The 27,839-nt window shown below is 33.5% G+C and overlaps 2 protein-coding genes across 2 annotated transcripts; one reads left to right on the forward strand and one right to left on the reverse strand.

Annotated features, from left to right (window-relative positions):
* The first annotated feature begins 1,682 nt into the window (after positions 1 to 1,682).
* Positions 1,683 to 5,342, forward strand: LOC142619700 (large ribosomal subunit protein eL32z). The gene is made up of 4 exons (XM_075792928.1): positions 1,683 to 1,803; positions 1,912 to 2,006; positions 4,724 to 4,905; positions 5,007 to 5,342. The coding sequence occupies exons 2-4, from the start codon at positions 1,917 to 1,919 to the stop codon at positions 5,134 to 5,136; spliced, it is 402 nt and encodes a 133-aa protein (XP_075649043.1). The 5' UTR covers positions 1,683 to 1,803; positions 1,912 to 1,916; the 3' UTR covers positions 5,137 to 5,342.
* A 9,582-nt stretch (positions 5,343 to 14,924) lies between these two features.
* On the reverse strand, positions 14,925 to 18,651 carry LOC142618591 (uncharacterized). The gene is made up of 2 exons (XM_075791534.1): positions 16,018 to 18,651; positions 14,925 to 15,675 (listed from the first exon to the last, which is right to left on the reverse strand). The coding sequence occupies exons 1-2, from the start codon at positions 18,635 to 18,637 to the stop codon at positions 15,284 to 15,286; spliced, it is 3,012 nt and encodes a 1,003-aa protein (XP_075647649.1). The 5' UTR covers positions 18,638 to 18,651; the 3' UTR covers positions 14,925 to 15,283.
* Between the last annotated feature and the right edge of the window lie 9,188 nt (positions 18,652 to 27,839).

Consider the following 27,839-nt stretch of genomic DNA (forward strand, 5'->3'; position numbering starts at 1 on the left):
AATATTATACTTTCTCTTAACCCAACAAAAATAACAATTAGCAAAATAAATCTTTGAGTTCCATAGCATTTGATAGCAAAATCTTTGCATTCCAATGACAGTTTTGGACATTCCCATTCAGTGCATCAAGGCAGAGTTTAGCACCTCCTTCAATCACAATATCTTATAATTTTTCCTCAATAGCAATCTGCATTCTAGTTTCTAGATACCTCGCATTTCATTTGTCATATAGGCAAATGGTGTATATGCACCCAAAAACTCACCCTCTAATCCTCATGTTTTGTTAAAGTAAAGCATTACCACTACTCTGTCAACTTAGTCATGGCAATGTACTCAAGACTTACAGATTTTCCAATGAAAGAATCACATAAAATAATGTTCTGAATCTCTCTCGAAAGCCCTACCGATGAGGCACCACCAAGCAAAAGGATTTCACAGTCGTCTAGTTTTTTCTAGAGAGCTAGAAAAATTGACCATATAGTTTTTTTTTTTTTTTTTTTTTCTGACAAATCATATCAGAGTACATATATTTGAAATAGACTATGAGCATGTAATTTTTAGATAATTCAAGGGAAAAAAATTGTTTACTACATTGATCAAAATAATCATGTGATTGGGTTCAACTAGGAAACTAGGTTACAACACCGAAGAACTATACTTAAATGAATTTCTAATTCCTTTTGATCACATGTGATGCACGTGAGAAATTCATTGTGTGTGCGTGTATATAATGTCTTTAGATGAAGTTAAAATATTTATTGGATGAAATAAGGAAATAAAGTAAACATTCGGTTTTTACAAAATTAAAATGCATGCAAAGAAAAGAAAACTAAAAATAAAAAAATTTGTGAAAATAATACTCCTTCCATTCCATTTTGTTAGGCCTATCTGCATTGTCTTTTAGATAACATGGTACAAGTTTTCAAAACTATCCTCATTACTTTAAACTTTGGTGAAACAGGGGTATTGAATTTTTTAAAAAAGTGAGGGGAATGTTAGAGAATTTACTTTTTGACTCCTCAAAAAATACTTCATTTTAGGACATCCTAAAATGGAATAGATGCCTAACATTTAAGAAATAATGGAGTAAAGATTTTTCTCTTTTTAGTTGTGAGTTGCCTGTAACTAATCATCAATTGGAACTAGTAAGCCTCGTAAGTTATAGGTTTTTTTTAAAGATATAAGTTATAGTTTTAAGAACCTTATTACTTGGTCTTTAATTCAATATTTTAGTGGAAGTAAAGAAAACATAATTTGAAATAAGATTCTCCCCCATATGAACTCTCAAACTCCCTTCAATCTTTAGCTAGAAGTAACGAGATATTCTATTTGATTTTGGATGGTTTATATGGGTGTTTTCAAGATCATTGGGTTTTTGAAATGCACACATATATTACATCAAGATTAAAATTAGAGAAGTTATACCATTGCACAGTCTTAGTGCAATGGTTACTCGAGAGTTTCACACACATATACACTTAGATTAGACTAAAGTAAAAATTCTATCCTGTATTAAAAAATATATATATATAAAAAAATTTAGAGAATTTATGTTCCATAAAATTTGGTTTATAACTGTTGGTCGAGGCCAATTGGGCCTTCTTCAAGCCCATTTAATAGGATGAGGCCCCCAAGGGTCTAGTGTTTCCGGTTAGGCCTAAACGCGAAACATAATTTCTTATAGTGATTCTGACCGCACCAAATCGTGACTCTTTCCTATATATAATCGCTTAAAACTTAAAACCCTAGCCCTCTCTCTTTGTATTCTTCAGAACCAGTAGCATAGCAGCCTTCACAAAACCTGTGAGTCTCTCTCTCTATCTTCCTCTTATCATTTTCAATTTCTTTGTAACTATTTCGATAATATATTTGTAAATCCTTATATGGGTTTTTTTGTTTTTGATGTTATAGAAACAATGGCTGTTCCTTTGCTGACAAAGAAGATTGTTAAGAAGCGCGTGAAGCAGTTCAAGCGCCCACAATGTGACAGGAAGATTTCTGTCAAGGTTGTCTCTTTACCCAACTTTGTTCATACCCTTTTGTTGTTTTAATCTAATTTTAATGTTTGTTTTTGTGTGTGTGTGTGTGTGTGTGTGTGTGTTATTCTGGTCTGAATTGTTAATTCAAATGTTTGTTGGGATTATGTCATCGTTTGACAATGTTTAGATTGATTGGACGGGGACCCATTTGTTCAAATCTTAAGTACAAATCGTATGCTTTCTGCAAATGTATATTTTTCACATGTTTCTCCATTAATGTTTATGGCAGCTTCGGGCACATTTTTCAAGTCTTTAAAACTTGCACATTCGAGTATAAGATTAAAGATTAGAGACCTGCATAGGTATTTTTGGCCTCTGTTTGTGTCTAAGTCCTAGCATTAAGGTAATGAGTAGATGGTGATGCAAAACATTAGTTGTATGACTCAAATTCACTTGGGCTGTACTTGCTCTGAAGGGAAAGATGCTCTTGATATTTTGATGTATGCTCATTCTTGGAAATTGTAACATGAAATGCCTGTTAGACAGCTGTTTGATGCCCTTTCGTTTGGCCGTAATACAATTGAGAGAGAGAGGGTTAGGGGGAGCATAGAAATTAAAAACTAGTAGCCATATCTTTATCAGATGCAGATATTTTATTATTGAAAAAGTTGAAACCAGCTGGAAGCAACCATACATCCTAGGATTACAGGATCATACTTTGGAAGAGCACATTGTATAATCTACCTTTTTATTTCCTTTGCCTTTTTACTATACCCCTATGTGATAATAGAATATACAAGTTACAGTGGGACTTTATGTAGGGAGGAATGGTGGAGGGTTCTGAATTTCCTATGGTTCATTTGGATTTGGTGTGCTGTCCTAGCAGTAGTGATGGGTTGGGTGTTAGAAAATCATGTAGTTTGAATCATTGTGAGGAGCATAATACATTGTGGGCACATATTATTGGGGTCAATGGAGTTCTGCAAAGTTTGAAGATCCCTCAGTATGAGCCTGTGGAGAAGAGTGTATGGAGCCACTGCAATTGCTTTTCGTGTTTCATCAAGTTTGTAGTGGGTGGTGGTGGTGGGCAGGTTTGATTTTGATGTGATGTGGGAAGGACTCATTGCTAGGATTGCTTCTTTTAGTGGTTTACACGGATAATTTTTTTGCCTCTGATATGGTGCAATCATAGGAGACAGATGCTCATTGTTGGAAACATATTTCTTTTAATGTGCTATTCAAGATTTGGAAGTGGAAGAAGTTGTTTCTTTTCGTCTCATTTGTAATACACTAATTTCCCTTTCAATTATGGCGAATGTTGGGTGAGGTCAGACTGTTGGAAATTGGTGCATAAGGAAAAATTTGAAGTCTGTTTCTTTTACACATCTTTGAGAGGTAATACCATTAACAACTTCCCTTGGAGGAGTATAAGGTGTATGAAGGTTCAATGGATTGCATTTTGTGTATTTGTGGACAATAGCATTAGGTTGATTTTTACAATGAAAATTCCTTTTAAAGGAATAGTCACCTGGACTGGTGTAGCATGTGTAAGGTTATGTTGAATTGGTTGGCTTGTTGATTTGCTTATTTCTTAAAAAGGACAGTAGAATGGTGAAATTTGTTATGCTATTTCACATTTTCTTTCGTGATCATTCACTTTTTTCTATTAAATTTTCTTTCTTGAGATTATTGTATGACCAGATGTTGGCTTTTGGGACCATCTTCCTTTTTTATTGTTTTTGTGGGTTTAAATTTGAGACTGTTCTTTTGGACACATCCTAAATGGTTGGGTGTCTCTATCTAACAAAGTATTTACTTATGAAAGAAAAAGATTGTTTTGAAATGCAAATAATTCGTTTGGTAAAGGCATAAGTCCTAAGTTCATATATTGCTGATTGCCTGAATGGTTAGAGTTGGACTACCCATAACTTCAGTTGAACCAAGGAAACAGTCATGATGCGATCTTTTTCGACCTATGTCAGAGATTATGGAGACTTTCACATACATTCTGGAATCTTTAAGGACCAGATGAAAGTGATTTACTGCATTTCCTTGATCATTTTTCACATGATCAAGGACCTTCTTTTTTGGTCTCAGTTTTGGAAAGAAAGGAGCTCAGAATTGTAGAACTCTTTAAATGTTGTATGTGGAAAACCAAGTAAAGATTTCCATTCAGGTTGGCTTTATTTTTTCTAGGGTTGTTGATGTTAGCTTTAGGTAATCTACACAAGGAGACTCCCCATGAGGGCTGATGCATTAATATTGTTTCTTGGGATCTGGAAATCTAGCTCTTTATCTGGATTTCTTTGAAATAGATAATGTTTTTGTTGTGATATATAGCAGTAGGCCTGTACATTCTTGGTGGCCTTTGGTAGGGAGTTCTGCTGGTTCAATTTATTTTCTCCTGAGTTATTTGATATGTTAGTATTTTATTGCAGTTGTTGCATTTTAATGAACTAATGGGCTAAGATTAGAATTGTAGATTAGGATAATAAAATGATACAAATTTCTATTTTGAAGCTGAAACAGACCTTGGTCTTCCTGCTTGGCACTGAATGTTTAGGTTTAAGACCAATATTTTATTTAAATCTGTTCTTGACTGGAGAATCATGACTTGTTAAATAGTTTTGTCACATACTTGCTCGTAAGTCATGAGTCTGAATGTTGTTGTGGTTATGTTGCATGTTAATAACTATATGGATCTATGAATGCTAACATATTTTAAATGTATTTGTGGATGGCAGCCAAGCTGGAGAAGGCCTAAGGGTATTGATTCACGTGTCAGGAGGAAGTTCAAAGGATGTGCTCTGATGCCAAATATTGGTTATGGCTCAGACAAGAAGACTCGCCACTTTCTTCCCAATGGATTTAAGAAATTTGTTGTGCACAATGTCAAGGAGCTGGAACTTCTTATGATGCACAACAGGTAATATTAGCACTTTTTTACTTTCATATGCCTGCAATCTCTTTTTCCTTCTCTTGGTTTGAATTTTCTCCCTTATTATTTACTTCTTGATGTAATTTTAGGACCTACTGTGCTGAGATAGCACACAACATATCAACCCGGAAGAGAAAGGAGATTGTTGAGCGTGCAGCACAGTTGGATGTTGTTGTCACCAACAAGCTGGCTAGGTTGCGCAGCCAGGAGGATGAGTAAACTTGGTGCCATAATTTTGTTTGTTTTAATTTGGTACAATTGTTAGGCAGTTTCATCACTTTAAATTTTATGAGGATAATTCTGTTTTGGATGAATGGTTTTGAATCTAAACCTGTACTGTTTGAGTCACTTTAATTGACATCTTGAAAATGACCTTTTATTCACAATGCTAGATTGTAATGTTAATTCCCTTGTTTTCATTCAAATCATTCGATTTCTTTACAATTGTTGGGCAATTAACTCTCCTTAAATATCTTCCTCGAAAAAAAAAAAAAAAAAACTCCTTAAATATAAGTCTGGAAGCATTAGATCTGTTTAACAGAAAGGGACATGGGCTTGGTATTATGTTTATACTTAAATGTATGTATATATATCCTAAGTGAGGGAGAGGATTTGAAATCATAGACATTCCAACAATGAGGAATGTTTCAATTTTGGTCATTGCTTTGAAGGTGCAGACAAGATGGTCTCCTCTTAGGGTTCGTTTGGTTGGAGGGTTGGAAAGTGGGAGGATAGAAAAGTAAGAGGATAAAAAAATTTTAATTTTTCTCATTTTTGTTTGGTTGAGAGTGGAAAAGTGGAGGGATGGAAAAAATGAGTTTGCATAAATTTATTTATATATTAAAAAATGGTGCACAATTAAAACAAAAAAAGTGACAAGCAAAAAAAAAAAAATTAGTGACCCAAATTATAGTAAAAAATAAAAACCATATCCAGGGCCCAGTGAAGTATAGAAGCAGCAAGGTGAAGCCGAAGGCTAAAAAAAAAAAAAATCATTTGTCATTCAGTCAACGTATTTTTCCTCCCAACTTTTCTCTTATTTTGGTGGGTTCAGAGAGAAAACATTTGGACTCAACCATTTTTTTTTTTCTCCCCACTCGATCAAACATGCTCCGAAAATGTTTCTCTTCCTATTTTTTTTCTAAAGTTTTCCATCTATTCTAATTTAGCTCTAAATAAACACACCTTCAGTGTATTACAAAAGGTGGATTTGGGAGAGGATTTTCTCACCATTGGTGCAACCTTAACCAAATGAAAAAACAACAGTGAAATATAATTATTTTATGTTATACAGACTAGTTCTTCTATTTTGGATCAGTAACGTGTTTTATAATTATTTTGGGGCGACTCATTTTATTTTTGGTGCTGCGCAACACTTTAAAAGTATAAATGTAAATTTTCTAAACTAACATTCCAACATAAACCTTGCATCAATTAAGAAGCCATTTTTTAGGATGAAGTATTATTGAGAAGCTTAAATAACGTGTTTTGCTCAACAAAAAAAAAAAACAATTGTCATTCAAACCTAATTAAAAGAAGTCCTAAATCATTTCTAATTCGCTACAAAACAGTCAATAAACTGCAAATCAATAAATAATCTATGGTTTGAATCGTTCTTTAACAAAGCTATACTATACTTTCTTCTTGTAGATACAAAAGTTATTTTTTCTTACTATCCTAAGGATAAAGACCAAATTTCCTTATATGATTGGCAAAATATGACATTAATTGATATTTTGGCATGAGGTTTGAATTACGTATTTGTTTAAAAAAAATCTCATTTTGTTTTAATGAGAGACCGTCACATCATCTACTAACTAACTAAATAAAATGTGAGGATTAAAACCCACTACCACTTGTCATTGCATATTTACAACAAAGGATATGACTTTCTGAAGAAAAATAAATAAATAAATAAAATGACATGTTTAGTTAAAAAAGTATTGGAGGTAAACTAAACCCTTTGGCATAATGGTAAACAACAAGTCTTAATGTTTACATGTTATCAAATTTATAATTTTCACCCTTGTTTGATTTGCTTTGTGGTTAGTTTTTGGGGGTAAAGAAAGGTTTACTAGGGGTTTAGTGGTTATTTTATCACACTGTAGATGATGTTTTGAGTTCCAATTTACATTGTAGAATTTGAGATTTAGACATTTAGTGCTATTTTAGCTTTAGAACCATATTTAATTTTTAGGGAAAATTAAATTTGAGTAGTGCCACAGCGTTTGAAATTGAAGTGACAAAATTTTAGTGGTACACATCTAGAATGTTTTGGGGTAATCAAAGGTTTAAGCTCATGATTGATACATTTGATGAAGGAGGTGAGAATGCTAGGCAATGTCTTTAAGATTTGTTCAAGAATTGTCATGCTAAAGTAGTTGGAATTTCTGAGTGAAATGATTCATGAAATTCTTATGAACATTGTTTTAGTCAGGTGAGAATGCTAGGCAATGTCTTAAGATTTTTTCAATAATTGTCATGCTAAAATAGGTGGAATTTCTTAGTGATATGAAAAACTAAAAGTTAGAGGACTAAATTGACAAAACTAAAAGTTAAAGGACTAAAATGCAAAACTAACCCTCTAATTTTCACTTTTTTTCATTTCAGTCCTTTAACTTTCAGTTTTGTCAATTCATTCCTCTAACTTTTAATTTTTGTCAATGTAAGATTCCGTTAAACCTCAGTGAGTTGCCGTTAACTTTCAACTTCATTTTTTTTTTAATTTCGGAATTAAAAGAAAAAAAAATTGGAATGGCATATTGCAAGTGAATGGCATCACCACGTGATCCTAAAAGAGCTTTCAATCTCTCTGTTGCTACAGTCTGGTGGGATCTACAATTTGAAGAACCCACCTGCCCAACAACAAAAGTAATAAAGATGCTAAAAAAAAAATTCAAAAACGTGTTCCCCTTAATAAAATGATGTCAGTGGAAGAAAAGATGGGAAATGCTCCAAGATCCCAAAGGCAAATGGTTGGCTTTCAAAATGTGGTCAATTCTGGTGGGTTCAAAGGCCTCAAGTACACCACACAACTAGCCACACAACCAACCACAATCACCACCACACCACAATCAAATCTAAAAACGACCCGCCACCACTATGCCAAACTGAACCAACCACCAATGTGACCATCAACCCAGACCAACAACCACCACAGTGACCAACAACCACCGTGATCAACAAGATTAACTTAGATCAACACCGCAACCCATGAACCCAAACTCCAGTTCACTCCAGATCAATCATGACAAACCCATGAACTAAATCAACACAAGATCAAACCCAAAGAAAACCCAAGAACCAAACCCACAACCCATGGACCACACCTAGCTGTCGACGATGCAGCCTACAAACCCACATCCCAAAACCACTACTAAGCCCAAAACAAGGAATAGCAGTGAGTTTCGACAGTTGGTTTAGGTGATTTTGGATCTTGAAAACGATGGCAATGGCGGTCGCCGATGCAGTCTGCAAAACCCACAACCCAAAACCACTACCAAGCCCAAAACAAGGAATGGTAGTGAGTTTCGGCAGTTGGCTTAGGTGATTTTGGATCTTGAAAACGATGGCAATGGCGGTGAGGGGGTGAAGGTTTCTTGGAGAGTTCTTTGGGAAATGGGAAAAGTGAGTCATTAGGGAACTTCTTGGAGAGTTTTTTGTGTAGTTTTCTTTTTGTTTTTTTCTTTTTTTACAATTTTTTTTTCTTTTAATTCCGAAAAAAAAAAAAAAAAAGTTGAAAGTTAACAGTAGCCTAGTTACAGGGTTTAACGGAAGCTTGCATTGACAAAAATTGAAAGTTAGAGGACTTAATTGACAAAACTGAAAGTTAGAGGATTGAAATGAAAAAGAATGAGAGTTAGAGGGTCAGTTTTGTATTTTTACCTTTTATTTATTAGGATCAAGATTCTATAGATTTCTTAGATCAATGAACATTGGAGTTTTTCTAATCTTGGTTGTTGAGTGAGATTTGATTTCCATAATTGCACCTTATTTGTCATGCATAAAAAGATGTCTATTCCAACTGAAATTGGCAAAGTGGCCATAATTGCACCATATTTAGTGCCATATCTACATGTTGAACTTTAGCTAAAATGCTGAGATCACCCTGAATTTCTAGCATCTTTTACAATTCTAAGTGAATAAATGTAAATTTATTCAAATGTAAATTTTTGTGCCCTATAAGGCTTTGATGAGTACATGAATTTGGTGTTGGATGGTGCTGAAGAAGTCAATGTTAAGAAGAAGAGTAGAAAATCTTTAGGTGGGCTCATTTTTTAGAATCTTGATTGGCCCATAGAGAAGAAAATCTATACAGCTTTGAATTTCCCCCTTCCCAACTATCAAATTATCTAAAGGAAAGTCCAAATTCCCTTTTGTCTGGTTTATAAAGTCTTAATCAGATGTTTAACTTGGAACTCAAATTAATGGATATAATCGGTTTCAAATGTTTGTGTAAATCATTTTTTTAATAGCTTAATGATTAAAATAAACCAAAGGGGAAAAAAGTGAAGAAAAGGGTAGTTAAGTACAAGCAGAGCAAAATGGTGGAGAGCTCAGAGCTATAATAATTTTGCTGAGGGCAGCTCCTAGTTTCTATTTTTACTCATTTCAATAAAATCTTTATCTGTTTATCTAAAAAACGAGTCAGTCGGCCAGGGTTTTAGGAAGAAATTGACTGATTGGAGAAATACATGGACCCAGTTTAGATGAGGGAAGTAGTGGAGAAATACAAATTTCATCATGGTGTACCTATATCCTTGGCATTTTGTATACCATTTTGTCCATGAGAAGCAAATGCTTTGACCATGGGGTTTCCTCAACTCTACATGTACTTATTTGCGGGTTGGTCATCGGGTGGTGGGTTGGGTCACGGGTTTGGACAAGTGTTGGAAACTGAATATTTTTTGGACCCTCTTTTAGCACTAAACATCCAAATCTAAACACGAAGTATACTCAGCCATTTTAGCTAGATCCATCCGATTGAAAACCATACAACATACCCATTTCAAGGGGCTGCTAACGAAAATAGGAAAACCTTACAGGTGTGATCTTAGTAGCGGCAATTAAGTTGGATGATGTAGTGTAAGTTTGGATAGCGTTTGTGCGTTCTATTGAAAAAAATGTGGATCCCATAACACTTTTTACGGACTCACAAAAGTCATCCAAACAAAAATTTTAATATAAATTTGGGTATCATAGTACTATTCATATATTTAAAAATTATTTTGTTACGGTGTTTTCAGTTTTTAGCAAATAAGCGGTATCTAAATACACCCGTAATCGGCCAAGCTTAGGGGAGAGAGAGGGGAAATTGTCCTTAGGACTATCCTTACTCAAATCCCAATACTCCACTAAGTAACCTATCCATCTTTCTTTGTTTCGTAACCTCTTCTTTGATTGTACGAATTATGTGTAGTTTCAGATGTTGGAGGATTTGCCTTTATATGTGTGCACTTGGTTTCTATTGGAATTTTGTGTACTACAATATATGCGCCTAAGCCTAGCATGTCTTAGTTTGGTGGCTAAGCAAAGACATCATGGAATTCTCTAAGTGGGGCACCTAGTTTCACTTAGATAGAGCTTTCTTCCTCATTAGCCAAGTTTGTTGCCTCAATCTCCTCGATGTTTAGTCTAAAAACCTTTACTTTGTCTCTCTAATGCCTCAAGAATGTCGTTTAGCAATCTGGGATCCTCCTTGAGTTAGTGGCATACTCCGTGGGCCTCGGCCCACGACTAGGATGGGCCCATACCAGGCTACAATCATTTTTCAAAATGAGAATGTTTCCTAATCTTTCATTCTTCATGGTGGTCATAAACCTTGACCCTCCAATAGCCAAAATACTTCTTACTCAGTTTGGCATAGTGCCTAACATAGTTGCCTTGGCCTCCGTCTCCTTGACGAATAGCAGTGCTAACCGGCCAGCTCACCTTCATTGCAATCATCTAATTACGTAACCACTTTTGGTTGAATTACTGTACTTGGTAGGTTTTGAAAAGGAAACCATGACGTTTAGATTTTTATTTTATTAAAGAAAGAAATAACTTAAAATTTGAGCGCAGAAGGTTATACTTGAATACACTTCTTCAATTATGCTGTTGATGGTGAACTGTTCATCACTTGACTCTCCACTGATCAGTGTGTTTGTTGTTAGCTCTAGGTTCTCCCACAAACAATCACAATTCACAATCTAACACTATGAATGTGTAAAAGAAGATTTGTAGGAAATTTTGTAAGTTATGATTTTTTTTTTTTTAAAAGAAGATGTTTGATTTTAGTTAGCTTGATTTGTTGGGATGGTGATAATTGATGGTGAAAATGGTGTTTTCCTTAGAAATATTTCATGGATTTTGGTGGTTGGAGTGAAAGGGTGAATTGATGTACTAAAACAATAACAACATTTTTACAAAAGAGAATCCTCGTTAGTTTAGGAACTTACTTATTTTCGGTTGATTATTTGCATAGTATTTATCAAAAGACATAGTTTTGATCAAGGCGTAAATGCCCTTTTAGTCCCTACATTTTGACTTTTTTCCATTTTAGTCCATACATTTTCATTTTACCACTTTTAATTCCTAAACCAATTAACGCGTAACATTTAAGTCCTTACCGTCACTCAACTAACAGAAAATGCTGATGTGGCTAACGACACAGTAAAATAATAATTAAAAAAATCTATTTTAGCATTAAAAAATTGCCACATCAACATCTAAATTTTAAAAAAAAATTATTAATTTTAACTAAATGAATAATTAAAAAAAAAAACTTGGGAAGAACATGAAGAAAACAAGAACTCCAACCCAGATCAAAGAACTCAAAAACAGAAACCTAAACACAAAATTTTCTTTCCTGACTCGTGACTACCCTCAAATCATAACCACAAATCCATCGGAATCTGCCACAAAACCATTAACTATCCACCACAAATCCAAAACAATAAACCCATCCACTACCCACACAAACCCATCAGAGCAAACTATCCCACCCAAATCTGATTAAAAAAAAAACTCAGCGAGTCTAGGCACCATTCCTTTTCGATCTGAGAACGAAATCCATCACCAAACTCCAATCTGTGAACGAATCCCACCACCAAACTCTAATCTCAGCCACTGAAACCCACCACCAAACTTCAATCCAACCACCAACTATTACTGATCCAACCACCGAACAATCATGCAACCCATTACTGACCGACCCAAACTCTGATCTGTGCCATTACCAAAACTGCACCACAGACATTGATCACCACAAACCCACACCCTCCACCACACAGATCCACAAGCTCAGACCTCCACCACGCCGATCCTCACAAACCCACGCCCTCCACCTCACCACAGCAAGTCGGCAACACCATATGCACAAAAACCCACAAAAAAAATGCCAAAGAGAGAGACCCATTGATTTGAGAGAGGAGCTTGAGACATATGGGTTTGGGTTTGGGTTTGAGCAAAATCAAGAGATAAAGAGAGTTCAAACTTCAAAAAGGCTAAGCACCAAGATAGAGGGAGAAAGAAGAAGAAGAAAGAAAGAAAGAAGAAAATGAAAGAATGGAGGTGGAGAAACTGAGAGACCAATCTGGGGAAGAAAAAGAAAGAAGAAAGAAGAAAACAAAAAAGAAAAAGAAACAAGTACAAACAAAATCACACACAAAACCCACAAGCACCGTTGAGACAGGAGAGTTTCAGAGAGTTGTGATCTGGGATTGTGGTGTTTTGATCTGTATCGGGTGGGCTTGATTTTTTTTTTTTAGTTTTTTTCATTTAATTAAAATTAATAAAAAAAATTTAATTTAAATTATGACGTGGTAATTTTTTAATGCCAAAATAGATTTTTTTAATTATTATTTTACTGTACTGTCAGCCATGTCAGCATTTTCTGTTAGTTGGGTGACGGTAAGGACTTAAATGTCACGCGTTAATTGGTTTAAGGACTAAAAGTGGTAAAAATAAAATGTAGGGACCAAAATAAAAATCGGGTCAAAATGTAGGAACTAAAAGTGCATTTACGCCTTTGATCAATTTTATGTTAAATCCGTTACAAAAAGCTAAAAGCTAGTTTCTTTTATAAAAAAAAAAAAAAAAAAAAAAAGAAAAAAAGAAGAAGATTATTTGCTAAAAAGCTTAAGATAGAAAGCAAAAAACATAACTTTTTTCACTTATTTCTAAAACTCACACTTTAATTACCTCTTCCTCCTATTTATAGAGAGTTTCTTAAAAGTATGGAAACTTATTTTTTAAAATGGACTCGAATTGGGTCCAATTTTCAATCACATTGGACTCATTTAAATGATGACACGTGTCCAACAATAGACATATGGCATCATCTAAATGGATCCATTGCAATTAAACTCTAGAACCAATCATTACCCTTTGAAGATATTATGAGTGTTTGAGTCTGAAAGAGTTTTTTCTTTATATATATATAAAATTTTAAATTTTAAAAACAAGAAAAAAAAAACCTCAAAATTTTGAAAAAAAAAAAAAAAATTGATCAGCACCTGGTCAAATTACCTTATGATACACAAAGTGCCTAATTCAGCACTCTATTCCGGAATAGGGTGCCAAATGGTATTCAAATCCAAAAAATTCATCACTTGCTTCTTTCATTTTTTTAACGATTATGATTTTCTTATATTTATGCATTAATACTAAGAGTTTTTAGTTTAATAGGGTCTAATCAAAGATGCAATGGTCACATAATTTTTAAATGTTACAATTTGGTCAATTTAAATTTGAAAAGGGGAAAGACATCATCACTCACTCAGTGATTGTTGTACATAGTGTATGTATGACTGTACGTGCACGCTGTGTGCAACAGGATTTACTTATATTGACTGATTTCATGCTTTTTTTTTTTAAATGCTAGTTTCTTTAAAAAATTGCATTATTCCTCATTTTCTCATATGGTTTTGTAAAGAATTAGACCAAAAAAGTTTCTTAACTGGTAATATCTTTTCAAAATCCCCGTAAAGTTGGGTTATACAACAATTGAGATCTTGCTTCCACATTTTCTCATTGTTTTTGCAAAGAATTAGTGCAAAAAAGTTTATTAACTAGTAATATTTTTTCCAAAACCCCTGTAAAGTTGGGTTATACATCATTTGAGATCTTGCTTCATTAATCAAGTTGCATAAAAGTTTATTGGACCCATGCAAACATAGTAAGATTATACATTTTTTCTTTCTTTTACGAATATGATAAAATTTTAACCGATGGTCTCAGCTCCATGATAATCGCCTTCTATCATGTGATATTATATGTTCTAATCAAGAGAGTTAAGTGTATTTATTAAATGACAAAACCTAGGCATAATAATTTAGGTGATGTTTCTTAGATTATTCTCTTAAGATTTAGTTATGTGATTACTTAACTAAAAAATACACTTTCATTCTCATGTGAATTTTTTCCCATGAAAATAGAAGTATATTTTTTAATTAAGTAGTCACATGACTAATTTTTAAGAACTTAAAAGAACAACACTTAAGTACTATATCTATTAAGTATGAAAAATTATCAAGTATTCTAAAATACAGTGATGTGGTGTTTCCTTCTCCCATATTTATGGTGAACCGCTTGCATGTATATAAAACCTTTTATTTTTAACTATGAGCATAGAATGCCTTATACTTAACACAGTGAGGTATTACAAATGAGTGTTGGCTATGGAACACAGTGAGTTTTTTTCTTTTTTTAAAGTGCGCCTACGACATTCATTGCTAACCAAGCTATCCAACTCTACCTCCTCAAAAAAAAAAAAAAAAAAAAAAAAAAAAAAAAAAAAGCTATCCAACTCTAAACATAACTTCCGGGTCAACATTTTGGTCTCCATCTTACCATTTTTATTTACACAAACTGACAAACACTTTAAAATAGTTCAATGAAACAAGCTTCTTACTTTTCCGCCAGTTGGAATTTCCACAGTGATTACACACTACAAAAACATAGCAGCGGGACCATCTAAATCATACATTAAAAACTAAGAATTTTGCCGAAGTTCACCAATCAAAAGTATCCGACCTGTTCCTAATTGAAAAGCATGTCTCAACGTTTGACATTTTTTACGTTTGCACGTTCAAACCACCAAACAAAAACCATGAAAAGCTGCTACAGTAATCGTTACAGTCGGAAATTTAAGACATCATTCAGATTGGAATGCTAAAATTATCTAAACCTACTAAAGAGATTTTAGCTTTTTGGTGTTTTCAATATAGACAAAAACAAAGAACTAGACAATCTTAGACTTCTACATACTCCAATGGTTACCCTCTTTTTCAGAGTGGACATACTATGTGGAACTCAAATCTCTCTCAATCTTTTGTTACTTTCTGTTCCTTTTCCCATGAAACCAAACATCACATAAGGACATTTAAACTGTACCTCCTTGATCAGAGGCATCTTCCTGGTAATGAGGGGAGAACTTCCCGTCCTTGTGAACACTCTTGGATTTATTTCCTGCCCCTGCTTCCTGCAGCAATTTAACCACTATTCGCATTGCAGGGCGTTTAATAGGAAGTAAGCCAGCGCAAAGAAGGCCGATGTCAAGAATCTTGCTGATCTCTTCTTTGTACTTAGATTCAAGTGTAGGATCAATTACATGGTCGATTCCTTTCTGATCTATGGTGGTGGACACCCATTTCACCAAGTCTTTCTCCCCAAACTCTGGATCAATTGGGCGTCTACCTGTGACCAACTCCAATATGACCACCCCAAAGCTATAGATATCGCTCTTTTCATTCACCCGAAGTGTATAAGCATATTCTGCATCAGGTTCAAATCAAAGCAGAATGAATTAGAAACAAGCCAGCGGCTTAAAATTTATTAAATCCTATTGCAGACAGTGATTTTAAAGTGGATGAGAACCATTTAAGTGGGCATATTGGCATACTGCAGGGACTATACCAATAATTTTCGCAATCACTAGTCTAGTCAAACAAATTACAGAGCTTATGGTATGTATGAACGGGCTACATGATAAAATGAAATATAAGTTATTTCACAATATGAAACCAAGAATATAAAAACTAATAAATGATAGTAGTGAGTGCTCAATTCAGCATAGCAAAATAAATCGGTGAGTGATCAAGTGACATGTTAACAAACCTGGAGCAATGTAACCCCAAGAGCCTGCAATCACAGACATTGGTTCTCCCCCTCTGCTGACTGCTGCAACTATTTTAGCAACTCCAAAATCCGCAACTCTAGCCCTAAACTCTTCATCTATCAATATATTGTTTGATTTCACATCCCTATGGACAATAGATGGAACACAATCATGATGCAGATAAGAAAGCCCTTCAGCGGCATCCAGAGCAATCTGATACCTTGTTGGCCAATCCAACAATCCTCCCTTGCCACTGTGCAACAAATCTCCCAAGCTCCCATTAGGCATGTATTCATAAACCAGAAGCTTGCAATCCCCAGTGTCATAGCAACACCATAACCTCACAATATTATTGTGCCGAATCCTTCCCAATATTTCAACTTCAGCTTCAAACCAATCTTTCTCTGAATCAACACTGCCATCTCCTTTCTTTTTTCCACCCCATAGTTTCTTTACCGCCACTGTCTCACCATTACTAAGCACAACCTTATAAACTTTTCCGGAACCTCCACTACCGATCACATTTTCTTCATTGAGACAATCCACAATTTCAAACTCACTAAAACCGAGCTTATGGAACGACTTCCACTTCCACTTCGACATAGCCCTTTTCTTGTTCTCCTTGTAAGTCCAGTTACTTCGGTACTTCCAATAGAACACAACAACCCCAACAATCAGAACAATGCTCGCAAGCATAAAGATTGATCCGAAAATCCACAGATTCTCCTCTTTCTTACCTCCACCTACACTAGGACAAAGATCAGGAAGGTAACCACACAGCCCTGGATTTCCCAGAAAGCTATTCCTATAATTCTCATTCGCATAATGTGGAGGGAGGTCCCCGGACAACCAATTATTCGACAAATTAAGCGTATTGAGCTTCAAATTTTGCAATTCAATTGGGATTTTGCCGGACAAGTGATTCCCAGAAAGATCAAGATAATTAAGCACAGGTAAGCTCCCAATTTCACTTGGGATCTCACCATACAACCTGTTGTTTGCCAAATTAAGCTCATTGAGCCTCTTCCAAGCTTGAATTCCCTCAGGAATTTTGCCGATAAGCTCATTATTGCTAAGATCAAGCTTACCCAATTCACTCAACTTCACAAAACTCCCAGGAATTGGACCAGTAAGCCTATTATAACTCCCCGAGAACTTAAAAAGATTGTTCAGTGACCCAATCTCCTCAGGTATCAACCCCGAAAACTGGTTTTTCGAGATCAACAACTGAGTTAAATTATAAGAACCGGATATCAGTCTAGAAATGTTTCCAGACAGTGAGTTATCTTCAAGCTCAAGAAGGTACACATGGGGTAAGCCCCAGAAACTTTCGGGTACTGAACCCGAAAGATTGTTCTGCTTTAACCGAACCCGGTATAAGCTCTTACAATTTCCATAACTCTCTGGAATCTCACCCGAAAATGAATTGTACATCAAAATAAGGTGTGTTAAAGCACCTTTTTCACACAAATATTTTGGGATTTCTCCAGAGAATCCATTGTAGGAAATGTCAATGGCCTTCAACGGTGAGTTCTTCCCGAGTTCACTGGGCAGTGAGCCAGTGAGTGTGTTGTTGAAGAGTTTCAGTTCGTACAGCTTTGTTGAACGAGTTATGATCTCTGGTACAGACCCTTCGAAGCGATTCTCGGACAGGTTCAGTGACTCCAGTTCTAACTCGCACAACTCGTCCGGGATCGTCCCGGACAACTGGTTCCTCGACACGTCGAATCTCGACAACGTTGTCAAGTTCGACAACCCCGAAGGTAACGCGCCGGAGAGCTTGTTAGAATACAGTTCGATTTCGACTATGCTTTTCAACTGTGTGATTGAGCTGGGGATTGATCCAGTGAGATTATTATAGGTCAACTCGAGTATTCTCAGGCGAGTCAGCCGGCCGAGACTGTCCGGAATCGGACCTATGAGACTACACCCACTGAGATGGAGTTCCTCGAGATTCCTCAGGTTTCCGAGTTGACTCGGTATCCGACTCGGTATGAACGGGTTATAAGCGAGCTGAAGCACTTTCAGAGTAAAAACGTTTCCCAATGAAATCAGTTTCGATTCTTCTTGTATATTGATCAGCGAATCAAGGTTATGTCTAATTAGTAAATTATTCCCGAGGTTGAGCGTTTCGAGTTGACGAAACTCTCCGAAACTCGCCGGAATCTCGCCCGAAAAGTTGTTAATTGAAAGGTCCAAAGTCCGGAGATATGGGATCTGAGACAGAGTGGCCGGGATGGGACCCACCAAGTCGTTCAGGGACAGGTTAAGGAACTTCAGATTTTGACACGTGGAGATATTAACGGGGAGGGAACCGTTGATGTAGTTGTTGTCGAGAGCGAGTGAAGAGAGCGAAGGGAGTCGGCAAAGCAAGGTGGGAAATGGGCCTTCGAGTCCCATGTTGGAGAGGACGACTGAGTCGACTCGGCGAGTCGAGTTGTTGCACCTGATGCCAGTCCAGTTGCATGGAGTGTCGTCTCGGTCGTTCCATGAAGAGAGGGACTGTCTTGGGTCTGAGAGGCTTTGCTTGACTCGTTCAAGAAACAGGCCTTCTTGATTCAAAGAGTGAGTGAAGTAATGTGGTGGGAGAAACAATAGGAAGAGTAGAAAAGGTAACATATTGCTTTACACGACACGCGAAAATTACACTTAAATTTTAATACAAAAATTTGTGTATGCTATAAAGAATGTACAAACACGTTTCTCAAAAAAAAAAAAAAAAAAAAAAAAAAAAAATTATGTATAAACACACCACGAGAGTAAATAATTGAAAAATGAGATATTCATAATATTTTTACAATAAATTTTAAGTGACAGGTTGTTACTGGTTGTTATTATTGGGTATAAAAGTAATCTTAGTGTTAAGTTCAAATTTAAACTAATAATAACTAACTACCTATAATTTATTGTAAAAATATTATAGACGTAGCATCTTGCTAATTTTAACAACTTACAAGAAGAAATGATGTAATTTACTAATTTATACTAAGAGACGTGTTACGTCCACAATATTTTTACAACAAATCATAGGTGGTTAGTTGTTATTAGTTCAAATTTGAATCTAACACTAAGATTACTTTTTTGCCCCAATAATAACAACCAGTAACATCCTACCACTTAGAATTTGTTATGAAAATATTGTGGACATATCATTTCTCTTGTACCATTATTTGGAACTTTCTAACACATGAAAACAGGAGTCAAAAGGAATTGGAATTCTTCTCCGCACAGGACTTGAAAGTTCCACAGCTCACACGCCAAAATTGACTTTTATGCAGTTTCCACGCGCGCACCTACGATTATTCCGAAAAGTACTAATAAAAGATTTTAGTACCCACAACACAAGGCGCGGTACATACCTAACGTTGTGAAAGTTCACTATTCTATTAATTTTTAAATTTATTTATTTATAAATTAAAATTTTAAAATAATAATTATATATATATAATAAAAATAATAATTTTTTTTACAAAATAAGACCACTTAAAAAAAAAACTTTATCACACACGCAAAGCGCGTGTGATGAGGCTAACCTATACTATTACTTAAGAGATTTTTTCTGTTTAGATTTTTTATTTTTTAGTTCAAAAATACCCTTACACTCCTATATTTAAGTAAAGACAAAATTAGAAGACAATTTAAAAAAAAAAGAAATGATATGTCCACAACATTTTTACAACATTTTTACAACAAATTCTAAGTGGCAAGTTGTTACTGGTTGTTATTGTTGGGACAAAAAAGTAATCTTAGTGTTAGATTCAAATTTGAACCTATAACAACTAACCACCTATGATTTGTTATAAAATTGTTGTAAAAATGTTGTGGACGTAGCACCTCTTTAAAAAAAATGAAACTCTAACTTCAACTAAAACATTACCTAAAAAATAGGATCACCTTCCTTTTAATTTTCAAATTGTTTTATTTACTTATAAATTAAATTTTCAAAATAAAAATTATATATATATAATAAAAACAATAGTTTTTTCTCTTGGCTAAAAAAAGCCATTGCACGCTCAAAAAAAACTTTATATATTGAATTTCTTAACATCTACAAAGGGGAAAAAAATTATCATTATCTAACATACTAACATTACATTACCTCAATAATTAGAAAATTTATGTCACTAAACATCTAGATGTACAATAAAATGCTCAATATATTTATGTATGTGTATATATTTATATATATATATATATATATATATTGAAAGGTAATTGATCTATTATTAAAATATATGTATATATATATATATATATATATTGAAAGGTAATTGATCTACTATTAATTTTAATAAAATGCTAAATATATTAATCTGACATGACTCAAACAAAGTGTTGGTGGTAGTCTTTTTTCATTTTTCGGGACTGCATTTCTACGCGTAATCGACATGGTGTCAACGAGTTTTTGCGAAATAGCAGCGCACATTACGATTCAATACAACCAATCACAAGTCCTTGATCATGCCACCTCATCATCGACATACCTAATAATACCACTTCTTTATTAACGTGTCCAACCAACAATTATTATCTAGCAGAAATAGTTTTAGCTATAATAGTATTTTATTTGTTTTATAAATATAAAAACACCAAAAGTACTAGACAAACCTACCTCGGTTCCAACTCCTTTTTTTTCTCGTAACAATTCACAATTCACAACCCACACTTCAAATTTCTCTCCCACCAAACAAACCATATATAAAATAAAAATTATATTTATATATATATAAAATAAAACTAAAGGGCAATCTCGTGAAAATGGGATGCGAAGAACCATGGCTGTGTGGTGGAGGTGGGACCTTGTTACAATGATTAAAAACATTTTTTTTTAAAATCTTTTATGGGTAAAGATTAGGTAGCTTCGTTTGGATATTGTTGATATATTTAAAAAATGGTAGAGTAGTGAACAAGTCAACTTTTGTCGAATAGTATACGTTTAATCTTGACTTGTCAATAAAAATTAAATGTTCAAGCCTAAGTTTGAAACAAACCTAAAAATAATGTTTAAACTTAAGCTTATGAGAATGCCAAAAAATTTGAACTGGGCTTGACTTGGCTTGTTTAATTAGTCAAGCCAAGTTCGAGTTTAATATCAAATTCAAACTCGAGCTCAAGTCAAGTTTTTTAGCTTGGGAACCAAAAAAATTGCATCATCAAATGCTTATATCACCAAAAATCAAGTAAACATATATACATACATACATATATATATATATATATATATATATATACGTATATAATATACTCATTTTATCATACTTCTAACACCCGCGATTAGAATTTGTTCACATTACAACTTTACATAATTAAATCCATCCATCATCATTTATTGTCTATAGCTTGAGTAACTGTTCAAAATACAATTTTTACATCCACATTTGTCATTCGTACAGCTATAATCTTCACAAATCTAAATAAATTAATATTCCAAAATATATATGAATAAACAAGTTATAAATTAACATTCTAAAACATATGTGTAATGTCATAATAATTAGAATATTTAGTAAACATATATCAAGCTATAAATAAGGTTAAGCTCGGCATGTTTTGTATCGATCTCTATTGCTCACGAGCTTGTTCACGAACAATTTTTTTTTTCTTGATCTCAACTTGTTTATCAAATAAGCCTAAAATTAAGACTCAAGTTTGGCTTATTTGTAAACAAATGAACATAAATGAGCTTTTTATCGTGCCAAGCCTGAGTTGTTCATGAACGGCTTGACTCGTTTATAGCCTTAGAAAATAGTGAAAATGACATTATAGATAATTTGTTTAGTGGTTAAGGACCTATTTGGAATATGTGTTTAAACATATGTTTTCAGTTTTTAAACAAAATTACACGTATTTTCACACGCTTTTTCACCCACATGTATTATCAAAAAATATAAACAACGTTATTAGAACAGCGTTATCCAACCGCCCCTAAATGTAGTTGTGCTAAGTATGATTAGTGTATAAAATTTTCTAATGGAAGAAGAAAAATAGAGATTAGTGAAAATGAAATTTTTGCATGATTATCCATTGTATTCTTCTGTTTTTCTTTGAGACAATTGGCTAAGCGGTGGAGCCGTGGAGGCAAAATGAAATTATATCTTCTAGTATTAAACATCAAGCAACTTGTATATACAATAGGAAAATAGTGTCATGAAGTTCCTTTTTCATTTGTTTTGTGCCTATCCATGTGAGGCAGTTGCACATGGACGAATAGTTTAAGAGATTCTTCCCTCGAAAAAGAAAAAGTTTAGGGATTCAAGCTCCAGTTAACAGGTTTCTTTTAAACATTTGTTAATAAATTATTTTTAAAAAAATTGATATCACTTTTTATATAAAATATTAAAAAAAATATACAACTAAAATAAATTACATTTTTTTCTCATTTTTTATATATGATGTGGGATGAAAACACTCAAACCACCCAACCCGTCCATGGACGGATATCACCTCGGCAGCCGTCCAGAAGTTATCCTCAGGACGAGGGTAACGAACAAGGACGTCCAGAGGGTGAGCGAAGTTACATCCCTCGTCCGTGGGGTGCGCACAACCTACCCTGAGAAGACTCGTCCACATGAAGATCCATGGACTAGGATTTTACATTTGGAATCGGCAAGTGCACACGACGAAGGAAATTCAGGACGAGGGTACCATACTTGGAGAATCTCCGAATAAAATGTGACAATCCCTTATCCCACGCATAACGGTCATGTATCCGTTGTGAAATAGAAATGTAACTCCTGGACGGTTATGGCAGTTACGTTTCAGCCTCGAATCCAGGAGAGGTTCCCATCTCAATAACCGTCTATAAGAGCACTATATAAAGGCTGCTTCAGACAAGGCCAAGGTATGTTGAGTTTTTACTCCAAAAAAGTTGGAATTCGAATAACTTAGAGGAAAAAACTAACTTTGCCATCGGAGGATTTTTGGCCGGCAGCCCCGGTCGCCTTTGATACGCTTTTCTTTCTTTTTCAGGCCGTAGAAAGAACCAGTAGTCCTTTCAAGTCCGAAGCATCCAGCCTACTGATTTTCTTGGCATCATCAATATAAAATATCATAAAGTGGTGAGTTGTTTCATATCTAAATAATGTAATTTAATCACAAATTGATATATGTATAAGCAGTAGTAAATAGTAATATGTGTGACAAAATATATAGTACATAAAATTCAATGAATGTGGCTTTTTTTTTTTCTTTTTTTTACATGAATTTCTATTTTTAAGAATTATTCAAGTAGCTGACAGCATGTGAAGTTTATAAATCCGTTTGAACATTTAAAGAGGTTGGAAGCTTCTAAGAGCATCCACATCAGTTCTTGTATAATCTTCTATAATACAAAAAATTCTTCATTTTACACATTTTGGTCAAAAAATCACCTACATCAGTGGAGTTAAAACTGTGTAAAATCTTGCAAAACCATCCACGAGCTACAGTAACCATGTAAATACACACGGCTACTGTAGCTCGTTTATACAATATTTTATCATTTTCTCGTTCGCTCCTTTTTTTCTCTCTGATCCGCGCTCAACAAACTCAATTCTCTCATCTTTTTCTCAACATAGAAGATACACAGAGATACACTTTGCTCAAAAAAAAAAACACAGACATACACAAACACAGATTAGTGCTTGACTGGATCAGAGCTCGTGGGTCTTGCCATGGATCAGAGCTCGCGGACGCAGATCGGAGCTCGCGGACGCTGGATCGGAGCTCACAGATCGCAGATCGGAGCTCGCAGATCGCAGATCGGAGAGGGAGAGTTGATCTGAGCTCGTGATTGGAGAGGGAGAACTGATTTGAGCTCGTGATCGGAGAAGGAGTTGATCGAGAGGGAGAGTTGGAGAGTTGGAGAGATGGGTATAGTGAGAGAGAGCAAAAATCAAAAATGAGTAGGGAGAGAGAGAGCGCGCTAATTATATCGGGGTAGTTGGGAAAATAATAAAAAATTGAAGAAAATTGATTATTTAATTAAAAAAGGTGGTATAGTAGATGAACTGATGTGAGTGTTTTGTAAAATTAGATGTGTAAAATAGAAAAAGTGGGTTTTCAGTGTAAAAGTGAATGTGTAAAATGAAAGAACTGATATGGATACTCTAACTCAGTTGGTGGCCTAAGTCTGATGGGTGAGTCTGTGGGTAGTAAAGAAGCGATATAAAATACAAAAAAGATACTGACCGCTTGACTAGCTTTAATTAATACCATTTGCAACAACAAACTTTTTTTTTTGGAAGAAACATCTGCAATAATATTTTTGATATAAGATAGAATTCTACTTTAATTTAATCTAAGTGTATATGTGTGTGAAGCTCCCTTCTAGAGACTTGAACCCTGGCTCTTACTCCTCACACCCCACAAGCGCTTATACCTGTGGAGTGACCATCGTACCAAGGGCGTGCGGTGGTCATCTGCAATAATATTGGAGAATGACCGATATGGTCCCAATTCGTAGAAAATTGGTTTTGTTTAGATTGACAACCACCAATATGAAACCAAACAGAATTGACCTTAAAGCTTCGTTTGGAAGTTTAAAAATGAATGAAATGAAATTATTATAAAGAAGTAGAATAAAATTAAATGGAATTAAGAAGTCATTTGGTAATGTTGTTCTAGTAACGTTGTTTGTATTTTTTTTTAAATACATATGGGTGAAAAAATGTATGAAAATACATGTAATGTTGTTTAAAAACTGAAAAGTATTGCTTAAGCTACCATACCAAATGACCTCTAAGTAACCTTAATTGGATGTTTTAAAATAGAGGAATAGAAAGAAATGAAAATGAGAGAATAGAATGGATTCATGTTATGGTAACATTACTATTAGACATCCATTTTAAAATAAAGGGTTAAATATATAGGGGTATTTTGAGAGTTTTAGTAAAAATTTCATTAAATCTGATTTTATTCCCTCCCACTCCTCCCAATCTTAAGATTAAACTCCCAAATAAGGGATTGAATTTTCCATTTCCTCCATTAAAACTTTCAAACAAGAGAATGAATGAATATTCTATAATTATTATTTTCATTCCGTTTAATTTTCTCCTCCCAAACAAGGGCTAAAGGATTTGGATTCATAACCTTTTTTTTTTTTTAAGTTTGAAGGGAGGATTTTAAAGTCATTAGTTTAGAGACTATTTTTTTAAAAAAATTAATAAAAAAATAAAAAAGCAACTGATGTTTTTGATAAGTTTTTATATTTTTTGTAAAAGTGATATCAATTTTTTTTTAAAACTGTCTATTAAATTTAGATCCAATTTTAAATTTATTACTCCACCCTCAAGTCCTCGTAATTTTATTTCTTTATTATTTTATTGTGAATTTTCTTTTTGTAAATACAATTTTTATACCTTTCATAAATTATTAAGATTAATAAAATTTTCACATTAGTACTTTTTAAATGCATTAAATATTGCCTTCTTATTAATAAAAAAAATGATTAGTTGATTACTTCTTAAAGCATTAGAGAACTAGATTATTTTTTTAAAAGGTAGACTAACAAATTAAATGAATCAGATAAAATCATATTTATGAATTCATAGTTGTGGAAGGCTTTGTTTTCAATTTAATTATAAATTGCTCCGTGTTAAAAACGAGACCCCAAGAAAAAAAAATATAAAATATAAAAAACTATGTAATATTTATTTTTCGTTTTTTTCTTTAAAATTAAGCTAAGAAATCCCAATAATATTTAGATTTTTTGAAACTATGTTCCATAAATTTCATTCATTCCTCTTTATTAAACACCACATGTTTGATATATTAATTTTAAAAAAAGCATAAATAAAAAAAAATTATATCTATATTCATTTTCAGCGATATTAATATAAAAACTATGTCCTCGGGATTTTTCCTCCAAAAAAAAAAAAATATATCCTTGAGATGCATGGATTAACCAAAATTCATATGTAAATAAAAGGGTAAAAATACTACTTTTAGTCTTTAAGGTTTATCTCTTTTCAATATGGTTCGTAGAGTTTCAAATGTAGTAGTATCAAATTCTTAAAATTTGTAAAATAATCCAATTTAATTTGGTCCTTAAAGTTGTCCACGTTTTTTTATTTGATCCTTAGAGTTTCACAAGCTCTAAAATGATTGCTCAATTAATTTTTTAAATTTTTTATATTATTGTATTTTCCAAAAACTTTTCCTCATAAACCAAATATGGAATATTATTCACTGAATTCGAGTTCATAAAGTATAAAATATTATTCCATTTTCTTTTATCTTTTGTTATATGTTGTGGTTATTTTTTCAATTTTTATTCAAATTTTTTAAATTTAAAAATTTTAAATAATGATTGAAAAATATTTTTTAGAAATTTTTATTTTCAAAAAATTTTAACAAAATTTGACAAAAATACCTTAATTGAATAAATTTGAAATTTAGAGAACTGAAATAAATGAAATCAAAGCTAGAGGACTAAAATGAAATCTAAAAAAACTTAAAGGACCAGTTTTGCATTTTAGCCTATAATATTTATTATTTATAGATTATAGATTATAGAAAATAGAAGCTCACTCAGAGCCGAATCAAACCACATTGATTTTCCTTTGATCATGTGGGCTTGGGCCATGCAAAAACAAGGACGGGACCCATTATATGATCTAGCCTAGCTAATTCGGATTTTATTAGTCTCTGATATTTTGGAATTACTACATTTTCTAATTACAAAAAAATTTAGGGATGTTTTAAAATAATAATAATAATAATAAAGTATTAGAAACGTAGGGTTTTTTTTATAGGGAAAAAAAAAAGCAACATGGGCTATTTAAGTTATTTTTCTATTAAAAAAAACAATAAACTTATAGTTGCTTTGAAGAAGTGAGTTAGTGAGAGAGTGTTCCTATGATGTAGGCAATGTTTTAGTGCAAATTAGACATGTATTTTTACCAGACTATTCTTTAGTTTTGTAGGAGTATTTTGGAACCAAAAAAAAAAAAAAAACATTATTGATGTGTAAATTTATGAAGGCGACAAATTTTATGTGTCACAACTTAAGGAAGTCAACTATAAGTTAAACATCTTCGGTTTTATAGTATTTATTACTAGTCTTTATGGATGCATGAGAAAAATACCTACATAGATCTTAAAATATAGTAGTAATATTTTCAAAAGATTTTTTCCCCTTTTATATCTCACTTAGTAATAATCTTTTCTCCAATTCTCAAAAAAATAAAAAAGTAATGGCCTTATCTCTTAATGTTTAAATGTGATCAAATTTATAATTTTCACCCTTGTTTTTTTTTTGAGAAAGCTTAAACCTATGGCGTTTGCTCATGATGATAGCTCTTTATCATCAGATCAAGACACCAATCAGTTTTTGGTGTAGGCGGGGATTGAACTCCAGATCTCTTATACAACTATCAAAGACTTTACCAATTGAGCTAACTGGAACCCACTTCTTTTTTTTTCACCCTTGTTTGATTTGTCTTTGCAAACGTATATTAATACAAAAAATATAGTAATTCATAACACATTTCATTAAAGACTATTGTTATACTTATAACTGTCGCAACTTAATTTTTTCGATGAAAGTTCTATTGTACTAAAAATATTGATTATGTTGATGGCCTAGTATGCCTAAATGCACATGAAAAATAAATGAAAAGAAGATGACCAATGGAAACTAAATCAAGAGGCATAAACCATGAAGTTGACTTAAACTAATGCATAAGTGAGACATTTAGTTAGACACGTGGTGTACATCCATAATGGTAAAGAACAAGTCTTAATGTTTAAATGTTATCAAATTTATAATTTTCACCCTTGTTTGATTCGTCTTTGCAAACGTATATTAATACAAAATATATAATTCATAACACATTCCATT

Source organism: Castanea sativa, chromosome 12 (assembly GCF_040712315.1).
Source record: "Castanea sativa cultivar Marrone di Chiusa Pesio chromosome 12, ASM4071231v1".
In the NCBI taxonomy this organism is placed as follows: Eukaryota; Viridiplantae; Streptophyta; class Magnoliopsida; order Fagales; family Fagaceae; genus Castanea; species Castanea sativa.

Coding starts and splice junctions, on each gene's coding strand:
- LOC142619700 (XM_075792928.1), top strand. CDS start 1,917: ATGGCTGTTCCTTTGCTGACAAAGAAGATTGTTAAGAAGCGCGTGAAG. Junction 2,007..4,723: donor ACAGGAAGATTTCTGTCAAG/GTTGTCTCTTTA, acceptor TGTGGATGGCAG/CCAAGCTGGAGAAGGCCTAA. Junction 4,906..5,006: donor CTTCTTATGATGCACAACAG/GTAATATTAGCA, acceptor ATGTAATTTTAG/GACCTACTGTGCTGAGATAG.
- LOC142618591 (XM_075791534.1), bottom strand. CDS start 18,637: ATGTTACCTTTTCTACTCTTCCTATTGTTTCTCCCACCACATTACTTC. Junction 15,676..16,017: donor TTGGGGTTACATTGCTCCAG/GTTTGTTAACAT, acceptor AACCTGATGCAG/AATATGCTTATACACTTCGG.